Source organism: Microtus pennsylvanicus, chromosome 13, assembly GCF_037038515.1.
Source record: "Microtus pennsylvanicus isolate mMicPen1 chromosome 13, mMicPen1.hap1, whole genome shotgun sequence".
Taxonomy (NCBI): Eukaryota; Metazoa; Chordata; class Mammalia; order Rodentia; family Cricetidae; genus Microtus; species Microtus pennsylvanicus.
In genome coordinates, this window is record NC_134591.1 from 12,461,205 (window position 1) to 12,487,521 (window position 26,317).

The 26,317-nt window shown below is 36.0% G+C and overlaps 1 protein-coding gene across 1 annotated transcript in view; it reads right to left on the reverse strand.

The window, feature by feature from the left end:
- Rasef (RAS and EF-hand domain containing) overlaps window positions 1-26,317 on the reverse strand; it is a 56,572-nt gene that overhangs the window by 8,302 nt on the left and 21,953 nt on the right. Inside the window, exons 4-15 of the mRNA XM_075945990.1 lie at window positions 25,467-25,562; window positions 21,538-21,615; window positions 19,038-19,153; window positions 17,702-17,770; window positions 16,124-16,208; window positions 15,176-15,264; window positions 12,509-12,743; window positions 12,080-12,217; window positions 11,846-11,990; window positions 4,931-5,012; window positions 3,591-3,705; window positions 463-582 (exon numbers count right to left, since the gene is read on the reverse strand). Coding sequence (XP_075802105.1) covers window positions 463-582; window positions 3,591-3,705; window positions 4,931-5,012; window positions 11,846-11,990; window positions 12,080-12,217; window positions 12,509-12,743; window positions 15,176-15,264; window positions 16,124-16,208; window positions 17,702-17,770; window positions 19,038-19,153; window positions 21,538-21,615; window positions 25,467-25,562 — 1,368 coding nt within the window. The remainder of the gene's footprint in view (window positions 1-462; window positions 583-3,590; window positions 3,706-4,930; window positions 5,013-11,845; window positions 11,991-12,079; window positions 12,218-12,508; window positions 12,744-15,175; window positions 15,265-16,123; window positions 16,209-17,701; window positions 17,771-19,037; window positions 19,154-21,537; window positions 21,616-25,466; window positions 25,563-26,317) is intronic.

A 26,317-nucleotide genomic window follows, 5' to 3' on the forward strand; every position in this document is an offset into this window, starting at 1 on the left:
AAAATTGGTACCAACACAGGATTAAAAACATCCCAAACACAATGAACTCCACAGCGGGAAATTACTTTCTCAAACACATGGAACTTGAGGAAAGAATGACTCTCTCAACTCAGTGAAGTCAACAGAAATGAACTGTCCCTTAAACAGTCAACAACATGAGGACTGTGTGTAGTATAGCGTACTATTAGAGGTGATAATTATTTTAAAAAAGCGTAAGACAAAGAGGTGAAGATTGTGTCCGGCACAGTAAGGAATACAGGAGTAAGGTTTGTATCCAAAACAATAAACTGCAGACATGAAGACTGTCTCCAGCACAGTGTACAATATAGGATGAGGTACAACACATGATAAGGACCACTTCAGCACAATGAACCACACGGTAATGACTGCCACCAATTCTGAAAACAATGACCTATCATAATATTGTTTCATTTTGGACATGCCCCCCACACACACTCTTACCATGGCCAGTTTTTCTCCAAGGTACGCTGAGATACACTTTTGTTTCTCTGCACTAGCAGAATCACGAAGATCAGCCTTGTTTCCTATTAACATGATAGGAACACTTCTCTGGGCTCCATCCTTTGAAGAAGGAAAAGAAGTGGACATACATCAAACACTGAACCAACTATAGAGCTGTGACCATGCTACAATAGCTGCCATTGTCCAGTTTTCTAAAGGTGCCAATTTAGTATTCATAATTGTTTATAGTTGTAGGACAGAATACACAGCTATTGTCTATGTCAACTATTTGCAATAATTAAATTGCTTACATTTAAGATAAAGTTTTTGAAAGTCAATATGCCTTGAAGCACAGTCACCCTACTTCCTTTTTTGCCAGTGAGAACACTAAAATTCAGAGAAATGAAATAAGAACATGCAAAGCTGAAGGTTGGAACCCAAAGTGACTGCATTGTCCCACTTAGGTAATGTTCTACTCTTTGATAATAAAAAAGTACAGGATATGAGACTAGTTATACACAGAGTGCACAGTGCACTACAATCATGACAGAATCCAGTGACCATGACCACAGAATTCCATTCAGTGGGAATATCCACAGGATGCTAGGTAACAGCTTCTCCTTAAAAAATTGTTCATTCTACATCAACTGCTTTATCCCAGGTGCAAAGTATAGATCATTCGTCATCTATCTGAGTATAAAAGTTGGGTGAAAAGCTTACACTCACTACTCTAGTTTACAACAAAAGAAAATGTCAAGTCCTAAATATCAATCTTATGTTATAGATTCCAAAACCAGCCAAACAGTGTGCACAGACTTCTACACTTGCCTAGTATGGCAAGCAGTGCACGTCTGGTGGTAAGGGTATATTTCACCTTGTAAGACTGTGATGTAAATAAAAGATGTGATAATCATGACAGAACAGAAACACACGTTTCTCATCTCTAGATAGGATAAGCAGCCATCCCACACCAAACACTTGGAAGTTATAAACTTTGAAGTGCTTAAATGGCATGCTCATTCACTTTGGTATGTTCTTCATATAGGTTCAAGACATAACGAAAAGACTATATTTGACATTTGTCTTTGACTTGAGGCATAAAAGTGCATTTAAAGGGGAGCACGGAGCACATGGCCCTCCTCCATGCTTTCTGTCCCACACATTCAGATGCTCATAAACTATGTTCTTTGGAGATCTCTTCAGGATACATGATGAATACAAAAAGGTAATTAGTCACACTAGCCAAGGAGCTGAGTGTCTAAATGATTTCCTAAAGTCTTATAAATAGAGTGTAGCATCTCTTCCAGTACAGACTTAAACATTACTTTTTCTGTGATGGCCCTTTGGTCCTATTGCCTCATCCGGCCTGGGCTCCACCCAGTTTACTCTTCTGCAATATCTGGACTTCCTGATATACCATTTTCTTCAGCCTGCTGTCTTCTCCATGTCTGCAATTAGCAATGGAGTCACTCTTTTTAAGTCAGTTAGTAGGGACTGTGTAATTTAGTGCCTCATCTTAGAAAAATCCATGAGAAAGTCTCTTTCTGGCCATTCTTTTTCTATAGTGAAATTCAAATGCAATGTGACACCTCTTTTCTCTCCTGTAAAAACTCCAGGAATTCATCTTGAATACAATTTTCTTCCTTTTCTGATCTCATGAGAAAGTGGCAACGGTGGCTGAAGAGCTCACTTGTAATATGAATATGCAGTGCCTCACTTAATGTAAGGACATTTTCCTCATGGACTGACCTTGACCTTTGAATTGTCATTTTCTGAGCATTTAGCCCTTGTCTTTTGAATTGCCATTTTCTGAGCATTTTCTTCAGCATACACAAGAATGAAAATGGAGGACTAAGCCCCAAATATTAATGATAAGATGTTTGGCACAGGACTCAGTGTATATCCCACTGAGATCAATTACACAGTAGAAGGCTCTCTTGCAGAGACAAGCTCTTTTGGGTTCCTTTAGTTTCAAGGCAACTACTATTTATTTGTAGCTAACTATTCTACTTTACCAAAGTAATGACCAATATTGATCAAAAGGTTATGACTCCATTCCATTCCTCCATACTAGTATTATGAACTCAAACAAATGCCATATATTTTCTATGCTTCAGTATTCTCACAATATGTAAAAATTGCTTGTTTCTTTCTTATTTTTTCAGATGTTAAAGAAATAAATGTAATATATGGATAATTTTATCAAGTAAAATTTTATAGAAATGTAAATCATTTTAAATAATTTTAATTGCATTTATAGCAAATTTCAGATATGGTGTTTTGGTTAAACAAGGCATATTTATGTTTCTTCATCAAAGAATTATTCCAATTGCACAGCATCTTTTCCATAATTTCTGTAGTCAGGAAGCAAGCATTAATCCACAGGCACCCTTGAAATCAGAAAACACTAGACTTCAGTCATGTCTGTAACTTATTATGTTTAAAATACAAATGATATTATTTACTTGGAAAATTGTATTTACCTATATTTCACAATTTCTAGAGAGTACTCTGTTGTTTTTATGCTTGTTAGTAAAACCTGGCAGTAAACCTAGTACTTTTACAGATTTTGGCTGTAAAACCAAATGATATGAAAGGTCCTTAAGGGGCGACATAGCCACTTTGAAATAGATTTCATCCATGCTACATGTTAAAATGCCAATTCATATTTCCATGGCATCTTGGTATATATAAATGCTCCCACATCACAACTAGAATAAGCTTAACTTTGGATCGATCTTAGCTCTACTATTTTCCCAGTGGTGTCTCAGCTGTTTCTAAAATTTCTGCCACACTGTACATCCAGGCCAACTACTTTCATGTTTGTAAAAGTTGCTTTTCTGGCTACCCGTGTTTCCAATCCATTACACAGGGTTCCTATATTTTATCTAGCAAAGAATAAATATGTTTCCTGAATCTACTTGCAGAAATTTCTTCAACTTGAGAAATGCTCCTGGGAAGAGACAAGGTTGCCAATTGCCACTGGAAAATGTCAGTCTTCCTTACAGCACAGACCAGTCACTCCTAATCATGTTTACTGCAGTAAAAACAAACAAAAAGCAATGGTATTTCTTAAGACAATCCATGACTCCCCTGCATAATTTCTATTTCTTCCTTATAATTCTTACCTCAACCATATCCACCCATTCTCGTACGTTAAGAAAGCTTTTTTCACAAGTAACATCATACAGCAGTAAGACGCCGTCTGCTTTTCTGAAGTAAGACTTGGCAATACTTCTGAATCTGGTAAAGACAAAGCAAAAGCTCATAATCAACCTGTCATCTGGTCCTTCCTTGCACTTCATCTCTATTATGTCCTTTATTTCTTACTTTCTATAACCAATTCCAACAAATAAAAACCTTAACAACAAATATTAGTGATAAACTTCTTTAGCAGAGGCCTGGTCATCACTGAGAAAGCCCATTTTTTCCTCCAGCAGATAATTCCATGTTACCTAACCATAATGTTACCTAACCATAAACGATAGCCCCAACAATGGTAAAAGCATAATGAAAAAAAAAAAACAGTTCAACCCCAGGAACCAGCAAATGGACAGAAGGGTAACCAAATACCTGTCTTATAAACAAGGCAATAAGTGACAGAAAAGCTATCCAACATTGACATATGTCCTTCACATGTGTACATATATGCATATGTGTACTTTCACATATACATATATGCAAAGACACAAATGGCGCAACTGCAAACCTGCTGAGGAACTATGTTCTGAAAAGGCCTGAGTAGATTTTTGTGTCTGTTTTGTTCTTTAAGTGAAAGAAGATGATATAATAAGGAGCAAATACAGAGGAACCTGGATGTATGAAGTTTCTTGCCTGTGGCCTAATCTCCAAAAGGCCAATAAGGAGGAAAGCAGTGAGGTAAGATTTGCGGTTGACCAAGGGCATGTTGTGTCTCCATGGTCATCACTGAATCTTAGCACAAAGAATAGTACAGACACAGGCCCTCAAACATACTCATTGCACAACTGAGTAAAATTTGACCCACAGAGAGTTAAATAAAATTAAAATTTATGCTACACACTTCTGGTCATTGTCAAGAAATCTAAGATATGGAATCACCAGAAGTATATCTGTCACTTCTCTTTTGCTGTTGCTCTTCAAACAAGAATATTTGATAGGGTCTCTTTGCCCATCATGTACTGCTTCAAAACTAAGACCCCCCCCCCATCACAGCGACACTGCATTCAGCAATGTTGCCTTATCTCCACTGCATAGCATGCTGTCACAACCAATCATCAGCTCAAAAAGGGCTCAAAGACCCTTTTCTCATACAAATGATACAAACATATGGGAAGAGGTGGTAGAAACATGATCTTTATTGGTATTACATACACATTACAATTCCAAGTGGAGTATCTTAAAGCACAGTAATATATTATGAATATAACCAGTATACTTAACCCTATGAGTCTTGATTTGTATTCTTTAATTCAAAAAAAGCACTTGCCTCTCTTGCCCAGCTGTATCCCAGAGCTGAAGAACTGTTCGTTCACCATCTACAATCAAAGTTTTCATCTGGAAATCAACTCCTGGAACAGGAACACCACAGGAAATTCTGTAAGTTTTGGCTAAATCCAAAGCTACCATAGAAAGAAATGCACTTGACTTTCAAAGAGAAAGCTTCAAATAAGTCAATTTACATATGTATATAAGATTCACAACTGCAGCCTGTCTCATGTAAGGTACAACTGAATCTATGGATTAGAGAAAGCTCAGTTCTTTTTCCTATATGGTTGAACTTAGACCTATATGTGTGCTAGCAAAACTGTAAGAATGTATGTGTATGTGCATGCATGTTATGTGCATACCATTTATATTAGTATATGTATGCATATAACATTGTATATGTGTGTGTGTAAATGGATGCTCACATATGACTTTTGCACCCACATACACATGCTTATTATACACAGATACACAAACACACATATGCCATGGTCTCTAGCAACCAGAACACTACTTCAGTTGTTTCATGAATTAAACTGAAGTTTACCCTCAGTTTTGTTTCTAGAAGTGTTATCAGAGAATTATAAATTCAAAGATTTGACCAGTGTGGTGAAGGCAACCAATTCAGTTTATTATTTCTGATTGTCTAAATAACTTTTTAGATGAAGAAGAAACGTAAATGATAATTACTATATTTCAGTACCCTTCTACTGATTATTTTGCAAATTTGAAAAACGTAACACTAAATTTTATCTATTTTTGTTTGTTCTTTGTGTAGTTTTTATCGGTAAAAATGGTAGGAAGAATTAGGAAATTCTCCCTCAGTTTCTATTTCGTGGAATAATTTGAGGAATATTGATGTTAGTTTTTTGAAGATTTGGTAGAATTCTTCACTGAATCCACCTGACCCTCGACTTTTTATGGTTGGGAGATTGTAATTACTGCTGCTATTTCACTAGAGGTACTAAACCTCTTTAAATTCTTTATTCATCATGATTTAACTTTGATAGGTTGTATATATGAACATGTTCATCCATTTCTTTTAGGTTTTCCAATTTGGTGGAATAAGGATTTTTTTTTTAATTTTATGATACTTACATTTTGTTATTTTATTTGCATATATATGTATATATATATACATACATATATATATATATATATATATATATATATATATATATATATATATATGCTATGTATGTGAGCACCTACAGAAGTCAAGAAGCAGTAGTGTAGGATACCCTGGAGCAGGAGTTAACAAGGAAGTGTGAGCTGCCTGATGTGGGTGCTAGGAAAAGAACTTGGCCCCTCTGCTTCTAAACACTAAAACATCTCCCCAGTCCTGAAACAGAGATTTTTAAGTCTTATTATTTTCTAAATTATCCTGGTGTCTAATGTAATGTCTCCCTTTTCCTCTCTTATTTTAATTTGGATCATCTACTTTTTTCATCTTTGATTAATTTGGCTATGGGTGGGACAATCTTCTTGATTTTCTCAAAGAACCATCCCTTCATTCACTGAATTTAAATTTCTGTTACTGTTATTTCTATTTCATTGATTTTAGCCCTGAATTAAATTATTTCCTCTCCTCTACTATTTTGGATATTCTTTATTGTTCTTCTATAGTTTTCAGGTCTGCTGTTAAGTTACAATTATGAGATCTCTCCTACTACATAATGTTGTCACTTAGTGCTATGAACTTGCCTCCTAGAACTGCGTTCACTGTGTCCAGAGATTTAGGTATGTTGTGTTTTTATTATCATTCAATTCTCAAATGCGTTTCTTTCTTGATTTATCCAGTTTCATTCAATACAGATTTATTTAGTTTCCATCAGTTTGTATATGTTCTGCTGTTAACTCTTGTTAGTATCCTTAAGCCATGATATTCAGAGAAGATGCAAGATGCTATTTCAATTTTCTTATATCTGTTGATAATTGTTTTGTGTCCCAACCATGATTTGATATTTTGTTCAGGGATCATTTTTCATTTTGACCTCTTGTGTGTAGTTAATCTTTCCAGGCTTGAAATATTACAATATCTATTATGAAGCTAAATGTGAAACTTCTCAAGAAAATACTTGCAAACTGAATTCAAGAACACATAAGAAAAATGAACTATCCATTTATAACAAGCTGGCTTCATCTCAAAGATTCTGGATGATTCAAAAATATATAAATCAAAAACCACAATCTATTACATGATTACCTCATTTGATGCAGAAATAAACCTTTGATATAATACCTGTGATAAACTCTTGGAAAACTTAGGAATACAAGGGACATTTAACAATGTAATAAAGAAAATTTACATAAAATCTACATTCTCAATAGTGAAAAACCCAAAGCATTTCCATTAAAATCAGGAATAAGGCAAGGATCTCCACTCTTTTTATACATAATTAATATAGGACTTGAAGTCTTACCTGGAGCAATAAGAAAATCTAAGGAGATCATGGGGATTCAAATAAGAAAAGAAGTTCAAGTACATTTATTTGCAGCTGTTATGATAGTGTATGTAAGTTACCCTAAAAATCCCACCAGGAAACTTCATACAGCTAAGAAGCAAAGAAGTAAGATACAAAATTAACACATGCATGCATGCATGCACGCACACACACACACACACACACACACACACACACAATCAGCAGCCTATAACTTATGCCCAAAAGAAAAAAGACTAGGAAAGAAATCAGGAAAACAGTACCTATCATCATAACGTCAAAAAAAAAATAAAAATCTTAAGATAACTTTAAGTAAACAAGTGAAAGACAATAAATCTTTAAGTATTAAATAAAGTACAATATATAAATCTTTAAGTCATTGAAGAAAGAAATTGAAGAAGATATCAGAAAATGGAAATACCTTTAACATTCATGTGTGGTTGGGAGTAATAGTGTGAGAAAGGTCATTCTACCAAAAGCAGTCTACAAATTAAATGGAACCCTTATCAATATTTCCACACAATTCTTCACAGAAATTAAATATAATCTTCAACTTTATTCAAACACAAAAACACAGGATATCTAAGATAATTATGAATAATAAAAGAAGTGCTGGAGGTAACACTATCCCAAATCTCAAACTGTGCCAGAGCTACAGGAATGAAAAATAGCATATCTACACATAGAAACAAACTAACAACAACAACAAAGAAAAATAGCATGTTATCATCATAAAAAAATCGATCAGTGGAATTGAAGACCAAGACATAAATCCACACACCTATGGACATCTGAATTTTGATAAAGAAACCATAAATACACACTAGGGAACAGACAATATGTTCAACAAAAGATGCTAGTCAAACTGGATGACTACATGTACAAGAATGAAAATAGAGCCATATTATCACCACAAAATGCACTCCAAATAGATTACAGAGCTTAGCATAAGACCAATACTCAAAATTTATAGAAGAGTAGATGCAGAATAAGCATGAATTCAATGGCACAGGAAAGGACTTTCTGAACAAGGTACCAGTAACACTGTCATTAAGATGAACAATTAATAATTAGGATGTCATGAAAAGTTTCTGTACTATAAGATCACTGCCATTTTCACACATAATGAGAAAAATCCTTACCAATTAAATATCTGATATGATATTAATATCTATAATACATAAAAAATTTAAAAAACAACTATTTATCAAGAAAACAACTAAATTAAAATATGGGATATAGAATGAAGTAGAGAGTTCTCAAAAGGCGAAACACAAATGGCTGAGAAACATTTAAGGTCATGTTCAATATCATAGTCCATCTGGAAACAGTAAATGAGAGCTACTTTGAGATTTGTCTTACCCACTCAGAATGGTTAAGACAAATAAAATAAATGTCCTCTGATATTGGTGAGGATACAGGAAAAGGGGAACACTTATTCAATGCTGTTGGGAGTGGAAATCAGTATAGTGGTTCTTCAAAAAGCTGGGAATAGATCGACCTCAAGATAGAACTATACCATTATTAGGCATATAACCAAAGGGCTCTACATGCTATCCATAGATACTTGCTCACCCATATTCTTTGTTATTCTAATCACAATAGTTAGATATTGGAAACAGGCCTGCTGTCTTTCAACTGAGGTATAGGTAATTAAAATGTCATATATTTATATAAAGGAATATTATTTAGCTGCTTCAAAAATTGAACTTATTACATTCAGAGACAAAAGGTTGGTGCTAGAAAAAGATCATCCTGAGTGACATAAAACAGGGCCCTCCAAAACAAATGTTTTCTCTTCTATGTGACTGTTTGCTTTTACATTTTCATTATGCTAAATAACATAGCAATAAAATAATTTTTTGGACATATTGGTATACCTTCAGATAATTGTCTTGCTCAACCTACATCAGAGAATCTTCTTGGTGCAGTAAATAGAAATTACCACAGAGACCCACAACTGGACAAGGCAGAGACAGTGAGAGATTTTGGAGTAATTGGTCCTAAAAGAGATCAAGGCTCAGTAATCTATATGAAAGAGGAAACAAATTTAAATTTTAAGAGCCAGATCGGATAGATGACTCCGAGGAAATAGTCATCCGAAGACAGATATTTGCAACTCATATCTATTGGCAAAAGGAAAATCAGTTTTCTACAATGGCGTGTTACTGTGTATATTTTATGCAAATAAGTCCAGGCCCCGTACCCAGGAGTAAAACTCAACACAGTAGAACTCCATGGGATTTTTGGGGGGTTGGGGTTTTTTTGCCTTATTTTTTATGTGGATTTTGTTTTTGAAAGACGAGAGAGAAGAGTAAAAATGAAGTTGGGTGGGAAGGGTGGAACGGGTATCTGGGAGGAGTTAAGGGAGGGAAAAACATGATTAAAACATATTATATTTAAAAATTTAACCAAAAAATATCTGTGGTTTGAAAGAAAATTGCCCCCAAATGGAGTAGCATTATTAGAGGATTTGGTCTTGTTGGAGGAAATGTGTCACTGCTGGAGCAGACTTTAAGGTCTCTTTTGCTCAAGCTTCCCTCAGTGTGACAGTCAGTTGACTTCTTGTTCCCTGCAAACCAAGAGGTAGCCAGCATAACATCTGCCTGCATACTGCCATGCTCTAAACCATGATGATAATGGATTGAGCCTTTAGGCCTCTCAAATAAATATTTTCCTGAAAAGAGTTGCTGTCGTCATGGTGTCTCTTCCCAGCAATAAAAACCTTAACGAAGACAATAATATTTTAAAAGACCGAGAAAGGTCAAAAGAAAGAAAAAGAAAAAATAATGAGAAAATTATTGCCATATAAACTAATTTTCTAATGGACATATGGAAAAGGACACAAATATAGATTTGAATTTGACTTTAATCTCAAATTTTCCATGGTCATTGAGAAGTTCTTAACATAAAATGAAGGCTTTCCCTATCCACCAATGGAATATGCACTTCTTTCCACATCTCATTTTTATTTGTTTGTTTGTTTTTTGGTTTTTCGAGACAGAATTTCTCTGTAGCTTTGGAGCCTGTCCTGGAACTTGTTCAAGCTAACCTTGAACTCACAAAGATTTTCCTGCCTCCACCTCCTGAGTCTTGGGATTAAAGGCACGCACCTCCATTGCCTGGCTCCACATCTCATTTTTAAAATTCATTTGGTGAGGATGGGGTGGGGGTAAGGGGAAATGGGGAGAAAAAACTGAGAAGGGGAGGATGGGGAAAACTTGGGGGAATGGGACAGTTGGGATGGAGGCAGGGTGGATATGGGAGTAGGGAAGTATATATCTTAATTAAAGGGAGACATTTTAGGGTTGGTGGGAGACTTGACTTTAGAGGTGTTCCCAGGTGTCCATGGAGATGTCCCCAGCTAGATCCTTGGGCAGCTGAGGAGAGGGAGACTGATATGGCCCTATCATATAGTCATACTGATTAATATCTTGCATATCACCATAGAAACTCCATCTGGCAATGGATGAAGCTAAGACAGAGACCCACATTGGAACACTGGACTGAGCTCCTACGGTCCAAATGAGGAGCAGAAGGAGGGAGAACATGAGCAAGGAAGTTAGGACCACGAAGGGTGCGCCCTAATGGGCTGACCTAATGCGAACTAACCAAAGCCAGCTGGATGATGGAGCATGTGATCAAACCGGACTCCCTGAACGTGGCTGACAAGGAGGGCTGACTGAGAAGCCAAGGACAATGGCACGAGGTTTTAATCCTACTGCATGTACTGACTTTGTGGGAGCCTAGTCTGTTTGGATGCTCACCTTCCTAGTACTGGATGGAGGGGGAAGGACCTTTGATTTCCCACAGGGCAGGGAACCCTGACTGCTCTTTGGACTGGAGAGGGAGGGGAAGAGGGATGGGGGGAGCCGGAGGGAAATGGGAGGAGGGGAGGAGGCGGAAAATTTTAACTAAATAATAAAAAAGAAAGAAAGAAAAGAAAAGAAAAGGAAAGGAAGGAAAGGAAAGGAAAGGAAAGGAAAGGAAAGGAAAGGAAAGGAAAGGAAAGGAAAGGAAAGGAAAGGAAAGGAAAGGAAAGGAAAGGAAAGGAAAGGAAAGGAAAAGAAAAATATTCACTTTGGTCCACTTATTTCCACAGGGGTGAAACTTTCTTGAAGATTGGGATTCAATGAACTCTCTTCACTGTGTACCCTCAGCACTACAACAGTACCAGGTGCTCAAAAAAAAAGGGCTTGAAAAATATGTGCATAATAAAATAATCTACTATGTCTAAGCTGGGTTTGTTTGATTCCACTATTTACAAATATTCTCATCACCTGATGCTTTCTTTTTTAAATTTTATTTTAGTAAAAATAAAAGATAATTCTACCACATGGGAATATATACAAACACAGAGTGTCTGAATACATGGACGAATGCATAGACTTCTTAATCTGTATATGTAATTATGAAAGAGAAGAAGCTATAAATGATAATTCTTCTGTTATCAATGAAAATAAGAGTCCTACCTAGGGTTGCACTTGTATTTCCTTGAAATTCATTCTTGCACAGTCTCATGAGGAAGCTGGACTTCCCCACTGCAGCATCTCCAGCAAGCACAATCTTGTATGCCTTCTGAGATGTCAGTTTGCAGTTATTATCCACCATGTCTGCCTAGAGGGAAATAGCCAGATAGGTGATGACAGGAGCCAGTTTTCATCTAGTAACATGCCATGAAGAGAGTTGTCTCAGTAGCTACGTACTTGAGGTGAAAGAGCTGAGATGGGTTTTCTGGAGGAGCTGACAGTGCTGCCTTCACCAACAGATCCCTGTGGCTTCCAGTGTAACACAGAGGCCACACTTTCAGAATCAAAAGCTTCTTCATCTCTTATATCAGGAACCTACCAAAACATCAATAATTAAAAACCAAGTCTCTCACATATACCTCTCGAACATAAAACTATGTTGCTGTGTCTACTAGCAGTGTGATTTTTAAATGGACCTCCTCTTCAGGGCAAATCTTTGAGAAATCCTCCTTAGTTTCATAGGGAAAAAGATCCATTCTAATGACTAAACTTCCTCTTCATGACCTTAACAACACAGGCTATGGGCTGTTAAAACAGAGTCCCCTAAAACATGGTAGAAGATTTTCTTCAAAGGAAGGCATCAGAGTATTACGGTTTCTGGCTCACATCTGTGTCTGATGCATCTCCCCCAAGGCTTTCCTGTGTTTCATGCAAACTCTGGAATCCTCTCTGGTGCTTGTAGTCTGCTTCAGAGTCACACTCATTGGAGTCTCTCAGAGTAGACAAACCACTGTCAAAACAACTCTCAGACAGGCTGTCAACTTCATAATTCATCTTCTGCAGAGGATCACAGAGAGCCAAAGAGTCACAATCCTCATCTGCATATGAAGAATGGAATGACCTTGTGACAAAAGAGGAAACAGCTTTACCAAGGAGTTCAAAATGTGCAAAAGCACAAAGGGACAGGCTGACAACATTGTCCCTTGCCAGGAGATACATAGTGTTCTCTTAGCATAGAAGAGGAAATACAAAATGCAGTCAGTTCATTCTGTGCAATACTCTATGAGGACAAAACCCTTCATATATATTAAAAATACACAAAAATTCTTTTAAATTGGCTGACTTATTTCCTGATACAAAGAATGAGTACCCTCGATACAAATATTTTAATAAAATATCCCTAGAATACAAGAGCTTTTTTACTATAATTCAGTTAAACCATGATTGGAATAGTTTGTCCATTTCTAGACATTTCTTATAACTCTTCTATTTGTTAGTCCCTTTATTTGTTTTGTTTGTTTTCAAGATGGAGTGTTAGATAATTTTTCCTTTGGGGTAATTAGTCAAGGCCTATCTATCCTCATTCAAAATTCCAATGACAAAACAAAGTTCAATCTCACCAAAGTTCACTCTGGAAAACCAATGAGTTTATTGTGTTTGGTTAATGAGCATGGAAGAGGGTTTACTGACAGGAGTGTGAGTGAGCCCTGGAAAGTTTTACTCAATGTGGACAATGACTTCTCCACAGTTGCACAAATAAACCCCCTCCCTCTCTTAGACATTCCCATTCTATGTGTACTCTAACCCCTCTCCCAAGACTTCAAGGCTGTGTGCAATTAGGGCAATAACACACATAACTGATTGGGGGACAATGACAGAATACTCAGGTAATGGTGCTGAGACCCTCTCTATCCCTGATCCTTCTATGATGAAAAGTCAACAGTCAAAATCCCAAGCCTAAAGATTTTTTCACATGCAGAGCTTTATATTAGCATAGAAAAGAAAAGCACCCTGTTAACTTTGTATATCACTAACCCCTGGGAAGGAAGGTCTGTACAGGCCACAGTGGTTTCTAGTTGTGTTCAGAATGAAAAGTAGATGAAGCTTTCCTTGCCTCTCTGAGGTCCTGATGATATGACAAAGAAACTGTCTCTTAGAACAAACTGAAAAGGAACTCTTACTTCATTATCAGAGCCTCAATTGTGGCATTGCTCTTTCAAGAATGAATTATGAGATGTATGAAGAATTTGTCTTTTATGCTTTCCTCTCAATCTTACTGAGAACTATAAACTGCTCTTAACAGTTACTCCAGAAAAAGTGGCATCAAATCTGCACCTTTTAAAAGTATGTATTATTAGTAAGATCAAATTCCAGTTACGTATAAATAAATAAGCCACATTTTATAAACTTAACGAATCAATAAATAAAAATCAGACCAAAGCTGGGTGGTGGTGGCATATGCCTTTAATCCCAGCATTTGGAAGGCAGAGACAGGTGGATCTCCATGAGTTTGAGGTCAGCAAGGTCTACAGAGGGAGTTCTAGGACAGGCTCCAAAGCTACAGAGAAAACTTGTCTGAAGAAAAAAAAATAGGACCAGTGGCAGCAAGAGCATCAGCTATCACCAGGTGTGGTGGAGCACTACTGATGATCACCAACACGAAATCTGAGCAGCTACTGCATGGCTGTCACAATCCTGGGTCTGATGAAAATCCGCACAGGAGGAGAGAATGGAGAGCATCATTAGGAGGGGGAGTACACCATCATCTGTGCTTGGATTGGACTCTCAAGTGACACAGTTGTTTGAGATCCCTCCTCCTCCTGTAAGTAAGCCCCATAAACTCACTGGTTTATCAAACTGGACTAGAATAGAACTATATCATTAGCCTTTCCATACTGTCCACACATCCCCAAGAAAAAGCCAGGCAACATCAAGATAGTAAGAACATACTTATTTATACTGGAAGTACTCCCCCACATACAAAAGGGGATAAACCCGAGTTAGAAAACTTCAAACACATAGGAAAATGTAATGTACTCTTTTATTTTTTTTGAACACTTTGATATACCACAAACTTAACATTCTTTTAGCTAATAATGTTGGACATGTACACCAATGTGCACACAAGCACACACATATAAATAATCACTGTTCACTATTTGATCTCTTAAGAGTCAAGTTAAATTCTAATTTTTGGAATATGCCAGCAGATCTGTTAATATTTAGTAACTCATAAATCTAGATGCATTTTCTACTTTTTAATTGTTTTCAATACTAAACACTGACAAATCATGACAAAAGGCTCACAACAAACACGATCCATAATGCAACTGAGTTAGGCAATGGTGGGTACAAAATGGTTATACAATAATTCAAAGCATCTTAAGAAAATAACTTCTTTCTATGAAATATGTTTACTTACAGTTTCACCTTTTTCACATTTGTGAATACTAATGTAAGATCATAATAGATTAATTCAGCTCTAAGATAATTTGTCTTAGTTTCAACCATGATCTACAAATAAGATAATAAAAAAAAGCAGGTGCTACATACCTATCATAGGCCAGTGGCTGAGAAGAATGGTGATTAAATTTGGGACTGCTTCTAGAAATTGTGTTTCCTGGTGATATGTTGTTCATACGCTGCAATAACAAGTAGTTGTTTAGTATGTGGACATTTCCTATACCACAGACAGATGTGTTCATGTAAATCCAAACAATTTAACTCCCAATACAAATAAAATTTATGACTAAACATGAGCAAATACAAACATAAAAAAGTTATTTGGAAAGATTCACATGGTTTCTCTTTCTCATCAATTTTAGCTTTTATATAGATCTACTGCATATTCCACAAGACTCTGATACCTACTCAGATACGTGAGGATCCCATAACATCAGCTTCCCCAGATTTGTCTCTTTTGGAAGCATAATCTTGTTGAGTAATTGTTTTGTATTCGAATACGACACTAGATCCTCCTGCCTAAAACTGAGCCACAAAAGTGGGACAAGAAGCTTCATTGCAAATGCAATCTGGAGAAACTTGTTTCTGACTGGAGGGTTTAAAATCCAAAACCCAAGGCCATCATTCTCTCTAGAGTCTGCCATGGGAAAAAGTCATGAGCAAGTCAGAAGCATAGCTGCCTCTTTTTGACTGGAAACATTTTGTTTTCTTACACCTACAGGATTTCTCACTTTTTCTTATACATTGCTGTCCTTCTAATTAGCTCTTATATTATTTAACCCTCGAAGGCTAAAATTACATATTCAGCATCTTTCTCTAGCTTCTTAGAATATATAAGAGTTTGATAAACAACATTGCATTTATTTCTACATTTGGGCAGAATATATGTTTAATTTAGAAAACTTATCTTTTTACTTTATGTCAAGGGAGTCTCACTATAAGATCAACATGCAGTTATTCTAAAATATCACATGGTTTTCTTCACAAAACACTTATCAAGAGAAAGAACTGAATATCTTGTGAGATGATATCACATACCAAAGATCTATTGAGCTTGCTGTAAGTGTTTTCCAGTGCACTCCTGAGGCCATCATTACTGTCATGCAGCTTCCGGTTAGCTGTTCTGTATAGGAAAGAAGTAGACAAACAGAAACAGGTAGCACTGGGGGATCGATGTTCCCACTCAGTTTGAGGCAGTGACATTCAGAATGTACAGATAATGTTCTGCTTTTGGTAAGCTTCTGTTTCCCTTTGAACCCCCAAAACAGAGTCAGAGATAGACACAAATTGCAATGATTGAATTGATTGGTTCTTTTTCCTGAATATCTGAGAGCATTTTAAGAATAAATTTGCTGAGCTGTGGCACTCACTCTTCCTTTAGGTAATTTCTGTGTCTACAGGATTAATGTAGGTCTCTGTTCTCTGGTCCACACAGTTCAGCCACAGGAACTGATGCAACATGCTATATCCTACATCATATCCTCTTTATACTCTGATGGGATTTCTGTATCAATCTTATACTTGGTTATTGACCTCAGATGGATTGGGGAGCAAATACGAACTTAAGTAATTACTTCATGGGATATCATGAAAGTCATTTAACATCTGCTTTCCTTGGCTAGAAAATAAGGATCACAGAGTCCCTGTCCCATAGAGTATCTAATTTTCCTGTTCATAGCCACTTTATCCTTCATATCTCAGCTCTATTATCACTTCCACCAAGAGTTCTTTATTAACCTTTAATAGTTCTCCCTGGAGAACTTGCACTTTTCCTTTGTTATATTTCTCTCATTTGTTGATATATATCATACTCATTTCTATGGGTAACCAGTTTCTGTCTTCCTCTTCTCTGCTAGACTCATAAGGAAAGAGATTTTTTTTCTGTTACTCACTAATCTTTCCTCAGTTCCCGGAGTATCTCACCCATCAAAGCTGTTAACTGAGAAATCTACTGAATGAGTTAACAAATGAATGAATTAATAAGACTATATAAAAAGTGACTTCTAAAGTTTCCACAACAGAGAGAAAAGAACATTAAAAACTGTAAATATTTGCCCAGGCCCACATTATTTCATTTAGTTAGTTGAGAACCAAAGAATACACTGTGTAAGTGAAACAAATTAGGGAATATTTCTCAAAAAAAGATCGTCAGAAGATGTAATTACTACAAATTAGTTGTGAAGTTGATAGATTAAGATAGAATTTCTTTGGAAATGGCTTTTTAATAAATGAAAACTAACAAAACACATATCTGTAGTAAGCATATCAAATTGAAAGACTAAACACTATTCTATGGCACCATTCAGGTGAAGACCTGGGGAGCTCTTGAGATATGAAGTAGAGAACAATGAGAGTGAAGGCTGCATCCCTCACAGAGGAATAACTCAGATGTACGACACACTTTCCTGACCTGAAGGGACCTTGAGAACCAGACTGCACTGGTGTAATTTAGTTAGAGGCAGATGAGTCAGAAATTGAACTGCACATGCCAAATGTACTGCAGTGAGAAGAAACAGTGATCTGAACACTGGACATGTCAGGTCATGTGACAAATGGCACATGTCTTATTAACAAACAATAGCTAAAATGCAATGAGCATTTTCTATGAGAACTTACTGGAGGATTTCAATTTGCCTCTCAAGACTACTCCGATCTTCTGTGTACTCTCGGATTATTTCCAGATCCCTGCAAAATTGTATGTAATGTTTCATGAGGAGAGAAGAGACAGCATGTGTGAACATGTGGCACAACCCCATCACTAGCTTCCAATCCTTCTGAGCTACCAAGCCTCATCTGGAGCAACCTGCCCTTCACAGCCAAGCTACAATAAATTGCATATAGGAATCAAAGTACTTTAGCCAAAATTCCTGGGCCCTTTTAGAATTTCTATAAAGTAGCTTATTCACTTTTAGTGTGTTTTAAAAGGTTGTTTCCTATTTAAAGCATTTTTTTCTAACAGTCTGATCATTTCCCCCCACGCCAGTCTTGCTTCTCTATTACATCGTTTCTTTCATTTCCCCCTTAACTACAACATTTATAAAACTTTCTTTTTCCCGTCAGTGAATTGAAGATAATAAAGATTCCTAAAAGACAGCGTAGACTGTGGATGAAGGTATAAACATTAATCATGTGCCAACGATACTCTTGGTAGATGACAATGCTACTTGCTTCAGTGGATACTGCTGTCACTGGGTCCTATTCATTGGTCCAACACAAGCTGATCATTCCTCCTGTATTCACTGCCTGCTTTTCCTTAACACAGGCGAAAACAAGGCAGTTACCCAGCCCTCAAGTTGCAAATGGTATTATTGCTGGTACTCGGTGCACATTTGTCTTGGTCTTGGCTTTCCTAACTAAACTTGAAAATTTTAAAGAGTGGCGGCATATTTCTCCTTTATTTTAAGTATGCTGAACTCACAACTCATTATCTCTAGGGATCTACACAGAATATATCCAGAAAAAGTTACGCCATTTAATACTACAACACATAATTCTGAGTGAAGTTTGAAAATGCATAAAATATTTTGCCCAAATGCCCAAATTTATTCTCTGTATATGCATACAACTGTATCTCTCATGTAAGAATGCCTGACTTTGATTATGTGAGGTTCTAAGTTACTAATACCAATTCCTCAAATCCAGTGCACTGAATAATTAATAACTCTTTCTTATATTTTAGGCCATCATTTTTATCTGACAGTAGTTTTAACAGAAAATTGTTATTACATAGTATTTTCTTCCCACAACCAATGAAACCAAACACTTTAAAGCCCTACACTGTCTTAAAAGACAAATAAATCATATGGTAACTCTTTTAAAAAGATTAAGCACACACATGTACACACAGAGAGATACACACATGAGAGAACCTGTCAGTAAAGGTACCATCTACAGGAATATATATATATGTATAATGTTTACCAGTGTTAAACTATTATGAATAGTTTCATACCGTTCAGAATTCAGACTCTGGTCAGCATAATCACTTTTCAAAGCATCTAATTCACTCTGAAGAAAGGCTACATTTGTCTGTGCTTCCAAAAGATCTTTCTTGAGTTTTTGATTTTCCTAAAGAAAATGAACCACAAGGGGCATTAGTCTCAGGGTTTCTTGCTCCTAGAAACATGAAGCAGTACATAGCGTAACTCCACAAAAATAAATCTCCTACCTCTCCTATGTTCTTCACATCTTCCTGTTCAAAGAACCAATTATATACTCAAATATTGTACATTAGCAAGGTTTAAGGTTGTTTTTCATTTTGTACCTGACATCTGCCCAAAACGAAAATAAACAAGGACTGATAATCATGTTATTGGAAAACAAAATATCTGAACACTTTCTAAAATTAGTTACACTGATTGCTTTTAATAATAAAAACTTTTATCTAATTTCTTAAAATGTAATTAATAACAGAAATGCATAGTTATGAAACTTTAAATTTCCCTTTAAAAAAGAAATCACTGGACACTTGTAGTTTAAATAGCTGATTGTGCACATAGATGGTTTATTTTTCCATCCCAGAAAAAAAATTATGAATATGAAATTACAATGGAAACAAACCATTTACAGTTAAAGGTACAGATGAGGGGGATCATATATAATCAAGCGACTTAAACATATTTCTAGGAATTGGAAACTAGATGATGCCTCCCTCCCAAAGAAGAGAGTCCGGAAGGAGAGTTGGTAATGTGAGGGGTACAATTTAAGAGTTTACCCTACACCACAGAGCTTTTTCTACCAGTTTCCAGGTATAGAAGTGGCATGAAACCTTTTAAGAAGAAGTCAAGTAGGTGTCCCTTAGGTCAATTAGAGTGCTGTCCTTGGAAGTGATCTTTCAAAGTCAGTTGCTGTTTGCTGTTTACTCTTCTGGCTCATACTCCAGCAATCTACCAAGAAGTCCACAGTAAAGCTAAGTTGACACTGCCCCATGCTCTTGAATCCTTACAACCTTACAACTGTGAGATAAATAAAGCCCTTTATAAAAGTTAGCCTGCCTCCATATTTAATTATGCTAATAAAATGCAGCAAGGCAACATTCTAAAACAAATGCCTAGGAGATCCTGCAGTAGAAAGCAAAAAGGCCAAGTGGCCCAGTCACACACCTTAAAGCAGAATGAGAAGAGAAGCTAGAGGGCTGGAAAGGTGGTTCAGGAATAAAGGATACTCTTTCTGAGCACACCAGCAGGCAGAATGAGAAGTGAAGCTAGGTGACTGGAAGGGTGGTTCAGGAATAAAGGATACTTGTTGCTCTTCCAGGGAATCTGGGTTCTAGTCCCATAACCCACATAATTACTTATAGCCATCAGTAGCTCCAGTTCCAGGGGATCCAATACCCTCTTTTGCCCTTTTTGGATAACAGGGATATATATGGTACAGAGCCTGGTACATCCAAACAAAACACCCATATACATAAAGTGAAAATAAATATGTAGTTTAAAGAAGGGGTGCAGGGAAATAAATTAAAATGCACAGGTGATGGTAGCAATTGTCTTTAATCCCAACCCTGAGGAGGTTGAGACATCTGAATCTCTGTGTCACATAGACAAACTTTCAAGGAAGTGTGTATATACATGTCTGTGTCTGTCTGCCCATCTGTCTGTCTGTCTCCAATAACATAACAAAGGCATAGTGACCAACTCTTGTCTATCATAGTTTGGCAACAAATGCCACACATAAAGATAGGAATGATGTTAAGAATTTAAATTTTTTAAACTTAAATAATATACAATAGTTGAATCAATAATTGATTCTTTGAACAAGAAGGTTTGAGGAACAGGGAAAGAATGTGAGACTTATGTTATATACTGCTTCATTTTCCCCAGAAACAAGAAGCACTGAGTCTAATGACATTCAAGGTTCATTTATTCAAGAAAATATTAGTTATAATGAAGCAAAAAATCAGATATACATATTTGCGTGTGTACAGAAAGATTAAAACAATCCAGTAAGATGTGTCATTTCATGACCTCCAAAATTAATATTTTCAAGAAAAATAAAGAATTTTACAGTAGTCATGACATCACAAAGATGGTTGATTATTTTTGTACTGCCTAGTTTTACAAAAGCTTGTCACAAGCCAGAGTTAATGGATTTGGCTCTAGGCAAGCCTGTCAGACATTTTCTTAATTGGTATAAAACAGCATATATATATATGGAAAAAGAAAGAAAGAAAAAAGAAAAAATCAAGCTGAGATACACAGAGGAAGCAATCCAGTAAGCAGTACTCCCCTTTGACCTCTACATCAGATTCTACCTCCAGGTGTCTGGCCTGCTTGAGTTCCTACCCTCAATGCTTTTGATAAGCTATTATACAGAACAGTTGTGAAATAAACCTATAAGATAGAATACACTTTCCTCTTGAAGTAGATTTTGGTCATGGTTCTTTATCTTTCAGAAAAGTAACTAAGTATCTAAGAGGAAATAAATTTCATTCAGTGAAGAATAATTCTTACCATTGTTAAATCATAAATTTGTTTCTTTAATGCTGTCACATCTTGCTTTTGACTTATGTGTCTCGATTGTTCTTCAAGCTGAAAGAGCAAACAAAACTTAGGTATTTTTGAAAAGTCATTTAGAAAAATTTTGGTGAAGATTAGAGATATTCCTGAATATGAATGTGGGAATTATAGCAGTCTTCAATCTTTAACATCTTATGACTACAGATCAATAAATGATACAACATCTATAACATTTAAATATTTGTTGTAAATAATGCAAACAATTACTTTAAAAAATAAATGCATTTTTTAAAAACACTTTTAAATGTAAAATGTTTTCTTTAAAACACTTCTAAAATGTAAAAGTCAGTTTTGAAACAACTCCATAGGAAAACACCCAATCCTTGCTTTCCTTCTTCACTAAAAGAATGTGGGCATTCTCTTTCATCCTGCATGCTTAAGGCTTTCTGTTTCACTTTGTAATAGTCTTACCTTCAGAGTTTATGAATTATCTTATTGTGTTTTGAGATAGTTTCATATTACACAGGATGACCTCAATTTTGATTAGTTGCTGAGGCTAGCTTTGAACTCTTGACAATCCTAACTCCCAATTTCTAGAAATACAGATGATTGCTAGAAACAAAGGTGTTCACTACCATAATCAGCTAGAAATAAAAATAATAAGAGGAATATTAACGTCACACTCGTGTTTTATTAATAGTGAACTGAAGAAATGTTTACAAATATGATTGAAATCACTAATATCTAAGGACATAAACTTGATGTAAAGATAAACAGGCACAGAAAGAATACATGTGCATGCATGAGGTCTGCTTGCTGGCTAATACACTTATATAAGAGGTTAAAAATATCTAAAACAAAATAACTTTCCTATGAGTCAGTTGTGGTGGTATACAATTGAATCTAGAAGGAAGAGAAAGGAAAATCGTAAGTCTAGGGTTACACAATAAATTCAAGGCCAACCTGAGAAATAGATCAAGACTATGTCTCAAAAAGAAATGTCAAAAAAGGATCAAATTTTCTTAGCATGTGCAAGACCTTATGTTCAAACTCTAGTACTGCAAATAAAAACAAAAATAATGAAAATAAAGACCACAAAGAAGTAACATCCCAGGTCTGTGAGGGTTTGTTTGCAGGTGTCCTTAAACAGAGGGATTCTGCACTAGCCAAAATGTTTCCCAGATTTCATCATGCTCATGTGCTTTAACTATGAGGATTCTCCATCTTGCCAGAAGCTATCGTGAGACAGGACCTCATGTGACTGTGACTGACAGATGCGTATTAACTGTCTGCTTTTTCAGGCATTGGCTTCCGCTTGATTGCTTTCTTTTCATATGCCCTTTTGAGCTGATTCTCCTATAGGGCAGAAGGCAGATATGTTTCCAGCCTTCTACAGGTGGATATCCAGTTTACTTAGCACCACTTGCTAAGAAAGGTTGTTGATTCTCCAATAATAGCACCTTTATGAGAGTCGGGTGGTTGTAGTTTTGTGGATCTATGTTTAGGTCCATTGATTTGTGTGTTCTTCAATATGCCACCTTTGTATTGTTTTTTTTGTTATTATACTTATGTAATATAACTTGAACTTAAAATTGGTTATCATGATAGGCCTAAAAAAAGAGAGATGCATTATGACTTTACAGAAAAAAATATGAAGGAAAAATACCTAAGGCTTTCTGAATCTGTTGTCAAAAATAATGGTATCACAATAATCTTTAAAGTATATTTTTAAATTTTTAGAGCCTTTAATATTCTTGCCTATAAATATTTTTACTGTTTTATACAGCAAACATATCAGATGGGCAAGAAGTCTAAAACAGGCAAGAAAGAAAGACTCCATTGGTTACCAGCTCTAGAATTTTGAGTAGGTCATTTGCCCTCCCTCAAACTTCGTCCTCATTTAATATGGTCATCAAAAATGAGTTCATATTTTGCATTTTCAAATTATGGGAATGATATTAGTAAATTATAGCCAATAAAATAGCAATTACTATGGTTAGACATGGTTAAAACCATGTTTTAAATGAGAAAACAAGGATTGAAAAAATTAGGAAAATACATCTACATGCTATAAGGAAAAATTGATATAATTTCAATGAGGACTAAGGCCTCATCATTCTCCCTTACGATCTCTCACTGTTAAAACCTCATCATATGTTATATCAGGTCATATTTTTGGCATCCATCCTTGCAATGTAAAGACCTGGGAACTTACAGAAATAAATAAAAACAATGATTAAAAGACTCAGTGGATTCATCTTTCGGTAATCTATTCATAGTATGATAGTCTAGTTATTATTTTAAAATACATATAAGATCATAATGATTTTGTGGCATTATAGAAGACTCCTAGATGATTCTCAGTCACTTCAGAGATTGAGATGATCGTGGGTGACAATGACAAGCTTAACTGTAACATAACTTTACTGAACTGCTAGTTATGTTATGGGCAGTCTCACCTTGGATGCCACATGTTATTAGGGAAGTTGGGCTCCCTTCTTGAGAGTCTTAGTCTCAATAACAAATAAATTTAATGAAAGACTCAACAGAAAACAAAAGGACAAATTTACTAAAATTTAAAAGAAAAAGCTTAGCCATGTAATCTCTAATCTTTGTAGCTGTCCATGGGAGAAAGATGTTGGAAAAAGAAGGCATGCCCTTTAAGTTTATACTGGCATATTCAGCAATGGAGGTCAGCCACAATGAAAAAAAGTGTCACATGGGGAAAAAGTGCTGGGGAGGAATTGAGACTACATTGGGAAAAGCATACCTAGAACAGAAATGAAAAAAAGTTACATTTTTCTGAGTAATTAAAAAAAGCTGACAGAAAAAAGGAAGCATGGATATCACTGAGTAAGCAACTGCACAGGACACAGAGTTTCTGGGAAGGATAACTCCAGAATCTTACTAAATGGCTAATTATTCCTCCCATCTCTTTATCATGGCTTTGGGTCAATCTACTTTTCTTAAATGTGATCCCTTAAATCAGGAGAATACCTGGCCTAATTGGTTTAACTCTTTTGTTTTGGGTAGCCTTGAATGTTAGGTTTCTACACAGATTAAATAGATTGTGTGCTCTTGACCAGCAGGAAATGACTTTCCCTTAATGGCCCTCTAATACTACTGGAATATTTAATTTTCACATCTGTTTACTTAAGTTATTTCTACTACTATGCAAACAACCATGTAAGATGTGAGCTTAATTCTGACATAGAACCATCTTATAATGACAGGCCGGTGTTTATTTCTGTACATGGATATGTGAATTTGATAGCATGATGTCCACAACACTACAAGTATCTGCACCGCAGAAGCCGGTAAGGTTTACAAAACTCCCATGTTCCACTGCAGCACTCCAGAATCACTGATTAACATGTACAAGCAAATCTCAGAGTACAAAGAACCTGTTCATTAGAACCAAGAAAGGTAATACACTTTTGCTCATGTTTCCACAGTTTTTTTTTTCTTACTTTACAATGATCAGGTTATTGCTAGACCAGGAACTTTCTACTTAAGAAAACAATTTTTATTTCACTTAATATTTACTAAGTGTCTGCTATGCACCTTGAAGTAATCTAAGAACAAGAACACAGGGACACCTGACATAGACAGATGCTGTTTCAATTAGGAAAACACTCTCCTCTTGATACAGGGAATTCACTCAAAGCACTTGGTAAATGAAAATGAAAGAAATGTGTTTGACGAACTATTCAAGGACAAGACATTTTATTATTCCATGTTATAAGTCAAATGGCCCAATAACTGGATGAACTAGGGAGCCTTTAAAATAAGAGTCTCTCAAGGAGTTGAACTGACTCAGCAAAGTCACTATTTCTTCTGCTTCAACTCTAAATGTTTTTCATTTTCAATGTCTTAGACATAGTTAAAGATGTTTCTAGAATGTCTCTATGCCATATACATACCTTTTTTAACTTTTTTATGGTAACCTGTAGGTCTCCTACTTCTGTTTCATACTGACGTCTGAGATCACTGAGGGCTTCCTCTGCTTTGCGTTTTTCCTATGGGAGAAATGAAAGATATCATTTAGGTAATTTCTGTCTCTTAAACACTCTTCAAATCATCAATAGATATGAAGCATTTCATATTGAGCTAAGCTGACAAAAATGTTCTGAAATTGTAAGGATGACACTAGACGGACACCAGGACATTTTAGGTGTGCAGGAGTGTTGGATTTGAAACCTTCAGAAATGGAAGAACTGCGGAATGTCAAAAGTTGTACATCATCCTGAAGTGCAGTCCCTAAGACTATAAAACTGCGATAATACCACAACATAGAAGTGAGTCAACCATTTCTGTCAGAAGATATAACACAACTATAGGATTTAGTGAACACGTACATCCTATGATGGCTCAGGACTCAGGAAGGCACAGCCAGTAACCAGTTGTCCTATCATTTTCATTTTACCTGAATTTGAATCATCATTATAAATGTCTATGCAGAGTGTAGAGTCATTGTGATAGGCTGGGAGGTTTCCTTAATAGGGGTACACTCTGAGAAATGTTATTAGGTGATTTTGTCCTTGAGTCAACATGATGAAATGCACTTAACCAGGTAAGGTGGCTACAATATTCCCAGGTATTAATGATGGGACCATTGTAATACATGAAGTGGAGACACCATTACTCAGCACATGACTGTATGTTGCACACTCTTGATGTTTTTCCATTAAATTCTCTGTAGAAGACAGTGACAAAAAGGCACACCAGAGGGCGCAGGAACTGCTATGCAAGACATCTCTTCTGAGATAGAAGA